General features: G+C 43.5%; 1 protein-coding gene and 1 pseudogene across 1 annotated transcript; both read right to left on the minus strand.

Moving 5' to 3' along the window:
- Window positions 1-3,012, minus strand: part of LOC114049133 — a 5,258-nt pseudogene extending 2,246 nt beyond the window's left edge.
- A 1,819-nt stretch (window positions 3,013-4,831) lies between these two features.
- RPL27 (ribosomal protein L27) lies at window positions 4,832-7,729 on the minus strand. Its single transcript, XM_027870337.1, has 5 exons — window positions 7,620-7,729; window positions 7,305-7,387; window positions 6,315-6,484; window positions 5,040-5,150; window positions 4,832-4,924 (listed from the first exon to the last, which is right to left on the minus strand). The coding sequence occupies exons 2-5, from the start codon at window positions 7,383-7,385 to the stop codon at window positions 4,876-4,878; spliced, it is 411 nt and encodes a 136-aa protein (XP_027726138.1). The 5' UTR covers window positions 7,386-7,387; window positions 7,620-7,729; the 3' UTR covers window positions 4,832-4,875.
- Between the last annotated feature and the right edge of the window lie 3,310 nt (window positions 7,730-11,039).

Consider the following 11,039-nt stretch of genomic DNA (forward strand, 5'->3'; position numbering starts at 1 on the left):
CAGGGCAGGTCACAACCCTATTGCCTCCCCAAACCAAACTAAACCAAATCCAAAACAAAGAGGTATGAGGAAAAAGTCTTCCAAATCAACGGATCGATATATATATATAAAAAAAAACCCTGACATTTTTATGCTTTATCTATTCCACACCCTTGGATAACCCACCTTTCACCACCACAAAGTACTGGGAAGGTCTTTTTGTAACTCTTCTTGGGGACAAACTTGATCTTTATAATTTCACAATCAGTTTAAGTAGTCTGGACTTTATTCTGCACAGAAGAGACCCTGCTGGTTTCTGAGCAGAGGAATGTTTTGCATTAGAAATATTATTTTCTATTCTTTACCTTCACCTTGACCTGCAATCTCTCCACTCAGTATTTTGCTAGGCCATCACCCCTGCTGTGGCTATGTATGCTCGCCTACCTTCTCATTTTCAACTTCTTGGTGAACCAGTTTAGGTCTACACTATCCCTCCATCTAGAGGCCCTTGCCCTATCACCACTCATGCCTTGCCAAACCCAACATCATTCCCACCATGTACCTCCTCTGACCCTACTCATATGTTGCTGATGGATGAAACTGTTTAGCTGGATTTGTTATTTCATTGGTCTAAGTAATTCCCTAATTGGTTTAAGCCAGGAATTTCCTTCAATCAGCTGATACCTTCCCTGAAACTTTGAGACCTGTTAAAGACCTTAGCTTAAAAAGGCCAAGGTCTCCCCTGGTATCCAGGGTCATCTCCAGTCATGCTGATCTGTATCTCACCACTTAATCCAGATGTCTCCAGAGGAGAAAATGAGGCTGGTGCTTTGCACAGTCCTCCTTCATGTAAATTTAATTCACTCGCGTGTCATGGCATCACCTTCCTGATGTCATGGTCCTCTTTGAGAATGAAGGAAAAGGGGCAGCTAGGTGGCGCAGCAGATAGAGCACTGGCCTTGAAGTCAGGAGGACCTGAGTTCAAATCCAGCCTCAGACACATAATACTAGCTGTGTGATTCTGGGTAAGTCCCTTAACCCCAATTGCCTCACTAAAAAAAAAAAAAAAATTAAGAGAATGAAGGACAAACAACAACATCAAAGGTTTCTCAGAGAATTGAGAAGTTAAGTGACTTGAGTTAGGGTCACATAACCAATAAGTATTTGAGGCAGGGCTTGAACCCAGGTCTTCCTGGACTCCTGGCTCTTTTCTCTAAGGCCATGCTGAATAGATTCTCTCTCTTGCTGACTGGATCTTGCACAAATTCATTAACTGACAACAATTGGGATCTCACTGCAGCAAGGCAATCCTTTTATACCTACTTAATTTTCTATTTCATCCTCCACAATGGCAGTTCCAAACCACTCCTCTCAAAGCCTCCCACAGTTCTTTCAACAGAAGGCCATGCTTCATCCTTTACAAAGAAACTGAGGCTATTCACCAAAAGTTCTTTTCTCCGCCTTATCTCATAATCCCCTGGACATTATTCCTTAACACTTCCTCCTTTAGTCTAGTTGCTGATGAAGAGATGGGTCTTTCTTACACCAAGGGGAACCCTGATCATCTACATCCCCTTTCACCTTCTCCTACAGACTGCTTTCATTATTTCCTCTATCCCACACATAAAAACTCCTTAGATCCTATCATGGCTGCTAACAATGATCCAGTCTCTCCTTTCTCAGCCAAACTCTTTGAAAATGTCACATATATTTGATGCCTTCTCATTCCTTAACCATGTACCATTCCACCCCATCCACTACCACCTCAACAATCTATCATCCTACCTGATCACTAAACAGAAACTGGAAAGTTCCTAATGGTCAATCACATGTAAACAAAAAATTTTAACATTGGTTTTTTAAAATTTTGAGTTCTAAATTTTCTCCCTCCTTTCCTTCTCTCCCCACTGCTAGAGAAGGAAATCTGAAACAGATGATACATGTCATACAAAACATTTCCATATTAGCCATGTTGCAAAAGAAAACAGATAAAAAACCTCAAGAATAATAAAGTGAAAAATAGTATGCTTCAATCTGCATTTAGACTGCATCTGGAGGCAGACAGCATTTTTCGAAAGTTCTTCGGAATCGTCTTGAATCACCCTATTGCTGAGAATAGCAAAGTCCTTCACAGTTGATCACTATTACAATATTGCTATTTCTGCAATGTTTTAGTTCTGCTCACTCCACTATGCATCGGTTCATGTAAGTCCAGGTTTTTTTGAAAGCATCTTGCTCATTACTTTCTTTTTTAAATAGTATTTTATTTTTTCCAGTTACATGTAAAGATAAATTTTAGATATTCATTTAAAAAATTTTTGAGTTCCAAATTCTCCCCCTCCTCCCTACAAAAGTAAGCAATTTGATACAGGTGCTCATTTCCTACAGCACAATAGTATTCCATCACAATCATATACAACTTGTTCAGCCACTCCCCAATTGATGGGTATCCCCTCAATTTCCAATTCATTGCCACCATAAAGTACTATAAATATTTTTGCATATATATATATTCTTTTCCTTTAATCTCTTTGGGATACAGATCTAGTAGTATTGTTGGGTCAAAAGGTATACAGATCTACAGCCCTTTAGTTCTAAATTGTTCTCCAAAGCAGCTGGATCAGTTCCCAACTCCAATTAGTGTCCCTGTTTTTCCACATACTCTCCAACATGTTATTTTCCTTGCTAATGACCTCCTAATGACCAAATCTAATGACTCATCAATCCTTACCTTCCCTAACTTCTCTGCAGTTGATACAGCTGACTGCCCTGGGCTTTCACAACAGTGCTTGGCTCTCCCTGAACTATTCCATCTATATGGGGGTGCAGTCCAAGGCTTAGACCCTGGTTCTTGGTGACCCCATAATTTCCATGAGTTCAATCATCTTCACGTGATTCATCTACCTATCTAGCTTTAAACTTCCTCATGATCTCCGGCCAGGCTCACATCAATCATGAACATCTTGAACCAGATTGGCATCTATATATGTATGAAACAACTCACCTTTCAAACACTTCCAAGCTTTCCCTCATCACTTTCTCAAGGGCTACACCATTATTCTAGTCAAGTGTCATCCTTGACTCCTTACTCACCCACATATCTCCATTTACACAGCCCCTGATCTAGTTCAGACTCCCATCACCCCTGGTCTGGCCTACTCTTAAAGGCCTATTTGGTTCTTAACTCAAGGGTCTACCCACCCCACCAGTTACTTTTTTTTTCACATCATCATTTTCTGTTTGTTTTTTGGGTGACGCAATCGGGGTTAAGTGACTTGGCCAGTCACACAGCTAGTAAGTGTTGTTTCTGAGGCCAAATTTGAACTCAGGTCCTCCTGACTTCGGGCCAGTGCTCTATCCATTGCGCCACCTAGATGCCTCCAGTTATTTTTCTAAAGCTAAGCCTGATCTTGTCACCCCAACTCTAGGGCCTGGCTCCCTATCACCTGCAGGATCAAACACAAATTTTTCTTTGGTTATTTAAATCTCTTCACAAACAGGTTTACAACTATTGTGGAATAACACCATTTTTTTAAAAAGTAAGATTTGCTCAGATAGTTGACTGAGCTGGGGCATACACCCCAATTCTTTTGTCTGAGGCCTGATCTAGATTTCCCCAGAATGTCAATTTTTTTTGTTAATAACTAGCATCAACACTTTAATGTTTGCAAAACACTTTACAACTCCCATTTTATCCTCACAACTTTTTTTTAAAATAGTAAGAGCAATTTTTAACATTTTTTATAAGATTTGAGTTCCAAATTTTCCCCCTTCCCTCCTAAGATAAGCAATTTGATACAGGTTATACATGTGCAATCATGTAAAACCTATTCCCATATTAGGCATGTTGTGAAAGAAGAAATAGAACTAAAGGAAAACTACAAAAAAAAAGTGAAAATAGCATGCTTTGATCTTCAGTCAGACTCTCATCAGTTCTTTCTCTGGATGTGGATAGCATTTTCCATACCGAGTTTTTTGGAATCACAATGTCCAAATCTAAACACTGTCATAAAAAACAACTAAGTACTTAGCAATTCCTGAGTCACTTAGATTCTAGCTGGTTTTAACAGCTAGGCATTTTTTTTAAGGTACAAGATATGATAAAAAAAGAATAGGGTTACTAAGGTGACAGGAAAATAAATTCTAAAATAGATGAACATCATCAACCAAGATGGCTTTTACCCTTCCTTTCCAGGATTCTTCAATGGTGCTGCTACACTGGCCTTACACAGATCCCTACGCTCAACACTCCATCTCCTGCCTTTGTAGTGGCTGTCCTCCCATGCCTGGAATGAACTCCTGCCTCTCAGAATCCCTGATTTCCTTCAAAACTCAAGTGAATTACCACCTTTATTAAGGGTTCTTAGCCTCTTTTGGGTCAGACTCCTTTGGTGAAGCCCATGGAACCATTCTCAGAATGATTTTAAATGCATAAAATGAGTTTATTAAAATGCAATCACTGAAATATTTAAAAAACAAGTTAACGGACCCCAGGTTACAAACTCCTGGTTCTACGTGAAGCCTTTAAATCTCCTCAGCTGATATTGCATTCCCCCCCAAAACTACCCTTGCATATATATGCCCACATTTCCTATTGGAATGTAAGCCCCTTGAGAACAGAAGCTGTTTCACCTTTGTATATGCCCAGGTCTTAATACAGTGCTTGCCACAAAGCAAGTGCTCAATAAACGATTATGTGTGCGCCCACGCATGTCAATAGCACCCTGTCCCCTATCCCCAGTCTACTTTTTTCTGTTCCCCTCCACTTGATTAGACAAGTAATTAAATAGTCTCCTCATCTGTAAAGAGGTGATTTAGGTCCCAGGTACTCTATGAATCAGACACACAAATATTCACTTCTAATAAACATTTTATTTACTGACCAACAAAGTAATTCTAAAACCGCAGCTTCTGGAAGAACCACTTGTTTTTGCCTGTCTTGTACCTGGAGAGAATAAAAAGGCATTGATGAGGAGATAACATAAGCAACAGGGAAGGAAGAGGACAAAGCCTCTACGTTACAGGGAGATTATTTAGTATCACACTATCTCATTACTCACCTTTCCTCAAATTTGACCTTGGCCTCCCTCCTGGCCTTCCGTTTTAGTGCAGGGTCACGGAACACATCCTTGTTGACTACTGTTTTGTCCAATGGGATATCCACAGAGTATCTGGAAAGATGAAAAGTAATGAAAATGTTGGTCGGAGAGCTGGCAATTTGACAACTAGACCCAACCCCCTACCAACCTCTCAAGAAGTTAAGAATGCAACTCTCTACTGTCAGAACACAGGCAGTCTAATGCTAGTACCAAATAATGAGTTCTATACAGGACTGACCAAGAGGGTGGGAAAAGGGCATGTGGCAGGTGGCTGAGTCAAGGAACTCGATGATAAAGGACAGGACTAGGACTATTTAATTATATACTTTGTTATGGGCTGGTAATTGGATTAAGGGTAGAAAGCTAACTTTGAACTTCCCCACCCACAGAAAACTGGCTTAAGATCCACTTGAAGGAAGTACCTATGAAGGCAGCTAGGTGGGACAGCTGATGAGAGTGCTGGGCCAGAAATTGGTTTCAGTATGGCCCTAGGCATCTTACTAGCTGTGCAATCTTGGGCAAGTCACATAACTTTTGTCCACCTCAATTTTCCTCAACTATAAAATGGGAATAATAGCACCTACTTCTTCCCAGGGTTGTTGTGAGGATTAAGAGATTTAATATTTGTAAAGTGCTTTATTAGCAGGGACTTAATAAATGTCTGTTTCCTTTTCCTACTTTTCTTTCATTTAGAAATAATTAAGATCTTGATCTTAGGAAGAATCTCCCAATCCTTGAGAGTGGCTAAGGAACAGTTCTAGTTAAGATTATGCTATCTTTTCCTTGTTTCAGATTCCTATGTTACCTGAAACTGTTGTGGGATAGAAAGATGTCAGAGGACATAAGAGGACTATGCCCATTTGGACATTTTTCTTAAGGCAGAAAGGTAAAGGCTTGGACATGGAATGTTCAATTAATAAATTTTAATGCATTAATTTAAATTCATTAATCATTTATGGCAGACCTAAGACTAAAGAGTAGGAGAAGAGATGATATCAATTATCCTTATTCTGGAAAAGCCTACAAATGCATAAAGTATAGACAAAATGATTGGCCTTCTTGCAAAGTTAACCCACCTCCTCTGCCTTTGTTTTTTGAAAAGTTGTGGCATTCATCTGTGCTCCTCTTTCTTATTACAGTTCAGATTCTGAGATTTTGTACCAACATCAAATACAAAGTCAGATTGACTGGAGAATTAATGCCAGAATTGTACCCTTTCCTGTTATAAAGGCTTACCTGGTGGGCATGAGGTGGTTGTAGTTATAAACTTTCACAAAGGACTTGATTTTTGATCTCTTGGCAATCTTCTTTTTGCCCATTGCTGCAGTCACTTTGCGAGGGTAGCGGTCAATACCTGCCACCAAGGCATGGCTGTAGGGCCTGTCGGAGGTCCCATCATCAATGTTCTGAGAGAAACAATCAAAATCAAGCAGGTTGACATATGCTGCCTTGGAACTTGCTCTACATAGGTTTTGATCTTACCCTACAAAAACCCTGGTGACCAGGCTCCCTTGAAAGCTGGATTTCCAAACTCCAGGGCTGCTAAAAGAAATCAAAAGGGTTGGGAGAGCCCAACAATAAGAATGCCTAAGAATTTCCCATCCTAATTGCTGGGATTTTTGACTAAAAACTCAGCAACTCTTCAGATCAGCTGCACCTAGAACCCAGTTCTCTTTCCCCACGAAGACATTTTTTGAGCCCCAGGAAAATTCAGGTCTATGTTAATGATGTGCTGGGACATTTATATAGCTTTCATAACCTGGCCTCTTCAGTTCTCACTCCCTCCACCTACTTATTCTACAATTCAGTGACACTGGGCTCCTTTCTATTCCTCACACAAAACGCTCCACCTCCAAAGGATGCATTTTCTCTGGCTGTCTCCCATACTTCCTGGAAGGAATGTTCTCCCTCGGTCATTGCTTGCCAGCTTCCTTCAAGTCCCGCTAAAATCCTACATTCCCTGTTCTTACTGCTGTACTCTTCCTCTATAGATTATCTCCAACGTATCCTGTCTCTAGCTTGTTGGTACAGGACTGTCTTCATGCTGTCTCCCCTATTTGAATCTGAACATTCTTGAGGGCTGGGACTGTTTTTGCCTTTCTCTACATCACTAAAGCTTAGCACGAGCCTAGCACACAGTAGGCGCTTAATGCATGCTTGGTGCCTTGACTTGAGAACTGGCCGGCTACCCTCGGCTCCTCTCGCCAGCCCCGACCCTCCCGGTACCTTGACGATGACGGCTTTGCGCCCGGAGTACCGCCCAGCCAGGACCAGCACCACCTTCCCGGGTTTCATGAACTTGCCCATTTCTGTGGAGAGAACGCAGCAGGAAAAGACCCCTAAGCGCCGGGAAGGCCTCGGGCACCGCGGAGCCCAGAACCAGCCCCGGCTCCTTCAGCCTCCCCGCGAGCCCACATCCCCGCCCATCCCGCAGGCCCGGAGGCCCCCAGGGTCCTAGCTTAAGAGGATCTCGGGGGTCCTGGTGCCCCGTAGGGCGCGGATGGCAGTGGATCCTACCACGGTCCAGAGCCCAAGACTCACCGACACGAAGCAAGTCCCTCGTAGAGCCAAAAGAAAGGCAACACGCTTCCGCTGACCTTTCACACCGGGTCTTATGGCGTCACTTCCTCCTTAGGTCCCGCCCCCGAACATGGGCATTCCAGTCACGGTCTGCGGATGCCGGGTTGTGGGCGGAAGAAGCTTTTTGAGCTTGCAACGGGGCCTGGTGAGTCCAGGACGCGGACAGGACAGGGACAGGGACAGGGACAGGAAGCCGCTTCCCCGTTCCCTGGGATCCAGAGCTAGGGCAGGATTCAGAGACGGGAGGGTTTGAAGGGAGACCCTTCCCAGTAGTACAGACAAGGATGGAGGAGTGGAATCTGGACACCCGGGCTTTCCTGGAGGAGAGGCTTTGTTCCCTTGCAAGTTAGGAATGCGTGCTGTGCTTTTTCTTTACTGGAACTGGGAAGGAGCCCCTCCCCGCAAGTCAGGCTTATTAAGTGCCTACTGTGCCAGGGACTATGCTAAGTTCTGGGGATGCAAAGAAAGGCAAAAGACAGCCCCTGCCCTCAAACACGGATGGCCACAAATTGGCGTCCGGTCCAGCCCGTCCTTCTCCCCGTCGGGAAGCGGTGCGTTCAGTCTTTCTGCCACGCCAGTCCATTCTCCGCTCATGTCCTAAGGCGCAGATCTGACCATGTGACCCTCCCCCCCCCCCCAGTCACTAAATTCCTGTAGCTCTAGTCACCTCCAGGATCAAATCTAAAACCCGGTTTGGCTATCAGAGGTCTCCAGCACCTGACTCCTCCCAGTGACACTGGCCTTTGCTATTGCTAGCACACCGGACTCATCTCCACAAGCCCAGGTGCTTTCTCTGGCTCTACCTTATGCTCGAAATGCTCTTCCTACTCATCTCTGCCTTCTGGCTTCCCCGGCTCCCTTCAAGTCTAACCTTCTGCCAGGAGCCTTTTCCATTGCTTCTCCTTAACCTTAGTGCCTGCTTTCTGAGATTATCCCCAATTTCTCCTGTATAGATCTTATCTGTAACAGAGTTTTGCATGTTGTTTCCTCTATTAGATTTTGAGAGAAGGGACTATCCATTCACTTTCTTTGTATCCCCAGCGTTCAGCACATAGCAGGGACAATTGTTATTGGTCTGATTTGTTCTAAAACTACCTCATTCAACCCTCTAGGATCGTTCCATCCTGTCTATTTTTCTTGACCCCATTTGAGGTTTTCTTGGCAAAGATACTGGTGTGGTTTGCCATTTCCTTCTCCAGCTCATTTGACAGATGAAGAAACTAAAGCAAATGGAGTTAAGTAACTTGCCTTAGATCACACAGCTAGTAAGTGTCTGAGGTCAGATTTGAACTCAGGAAAACAAGTCTTGCTGACATCAGATCTGACAGGCTACCCACTGCGCCACCTAGCTGTCCCCCAGGGCTAACCATTATTTAAAAGTCTTGTAGGTGGCTCAGCACAGGCACTTAGAGCTGTGAAGATCTGGATTCAAATCCTGCCTCAGACTTTTACTAGTTGTTTTGACCTTGGGAAAGTTACTTAACCCCTCTCAGTTTACTCATCTATGAAATGGGGATAATAATAATAATCCCTACTCCCTAGGATTGTTTTGAGGGTGAAATGAGAAAACATATGTTAAGACACTTTGCAAACCTTAAAGCTCTATATAAAAGCTAGCTATTATTGTGATTAATGATAATAAAACACTCTGGTTTCAGTATACTTAGATTTTGTCTTTTCTCTTTTTGAAAGCTACCCCAGGGGCTTTACAACAGGGAGGTTTTTTTTTTTTGTTGTTGTTTTTGTTTCATGGACCCCTTTGGCAGTCCAAGTGGAACCTGTGAACCCCTTCTCAGAATAATGTTTTTAAATGAATAAAACACTTAGAATTACTTAAGAAACCAATTCTATTGAAATAGTGATTAAATATATAAAAAAAACATATCCACAGACCCCAGGTGAAGTGCCCCTGCTCTATAGTCTCCCTCAGGATATACTGATATAGTGCCCTTTTGTGTCCACTCAAAATCTGCCTTGCATGAATTTAGAACATAGAATATTAGAGCTGGATGGTACTTCAACTCCTTTATTTTAGAGATGAGAAAACTGGGGCCTAAAAAAGGTTAAATGATTTCCTCAGGGTTACACAGCTAGTTTCTAGGCCAGGGGTGGGGAACCTTTGACCTTGAGGCCACGTGTGGCCTTCTAGGCCCTTGGCCTTGTGTGGCCTTTTGACTGAGTCCAAGTTTTACAGAACAAATCCTTTTTTAAGGCGATTCCTTAAACTCAGGATTCGTAAAATCCCTAGAATCCCTAAAATCCCCGAAAATTCCAGAATCCTAAACTCAGGATTCCAAGAGGCAGAAAGGTGGTGAGGGTCCATTCCTTGTATGGATGAGAGCCAGTGCAAAGACAGAGGCAAGAAACTAAGAATGAACAGTAAAGGCAGTTTGGCTGCACCATAGCGAGCAGAGGAGAATCGTGTGTAATAAGAGCCAGGTTGTGAAGAGCTTTAAACCTTAAGAATTTATATTTGGTCCTAGAAGTGACAAGGAATCACAAAGTTGGATCGGATGGGAGGTGACATGATCACATGTGCCTTAGAAAAATCAGGTCATGATGGGGGTGGAGTGGAGTGGACAGAGGCTTGAGGTGAGGAGACCAAAGATATTCTAGGTAAGAGCAGTTGAAGGCCTTAACTTGGGTGAAAGTTATGTGAGTGGAAAGAAAGGGACATGTGAGGGGAGAGATGTGGAGTTTAGAAGTGGCAAGCTTTGCCCAACTGACTGGATAGGTGGAGCAAGAATGTGGTCAAGAGGGGCGGAGCCAAGATGGCAGAGGGAAAGCAGTGACTCGCTAGAGCTGTCCCCCAAACCCCTCCAAATACTTACAAAAAATGGTTCTAAACAAATTCTAAAGCAGCAGAACCCACAAAAAAACAGAGTAAAACAAATTTCCAGCCCAAGACAACCTGGATGGCTGATCAGAAAGGTGTATCGAGCCAGGTTAGGAGAGGAGTGCAGTTCGGCATGGGCTTGCAGGCCACAGCGACCCTGGAGCAGGCCTCAAAGGACTGAATCTCGGGCAGCTGTGCCAGTTTCCAGACTTCTCAACCCAGGAATGCCAAAGACAACTTAGAAGGTCAGTGGGAAAAGTCTGGGACTGCAGTGAGAGAAGCAGCTAGATCTCAGCCACCCTGAGGGCAGCGGCTACCTTCTGAGCTTCCGGCCCACAGACTGAGGGGGAATCGAGTGGTTGATCTGAGGGGGATTGCAAGGATCTCTTTGCCAGGGCTGAGGCAAGAATCTCTTGCTTTGCCTATGCTTGGATCTGGGTCACAGCTCTGAGGAGCGGTCCTGGGGCGAGGAGGAGCGCTTGTGTGGTGGAGCTTATTGTGGCAGTGGAGAGAAAACACCTCACCCCTTATCATAGCACCTTGGA

This window comes from Vombatus ursinus, unplaced genomic scaffold (genome assembly GCF_900497805.2).
Source record: "Vombatus ursinus unplaced genomic scaffold, bare-nosed wombat genome assembly UNPS02014797.1, whole genome shotgun sequence".
NCBI classification, from domain to species: Eukaryota; Metazoa; Chordata; class Mammalia; order Diprotodontia; family Vombatidae; genus Vombatus; species Vombatus ursinus.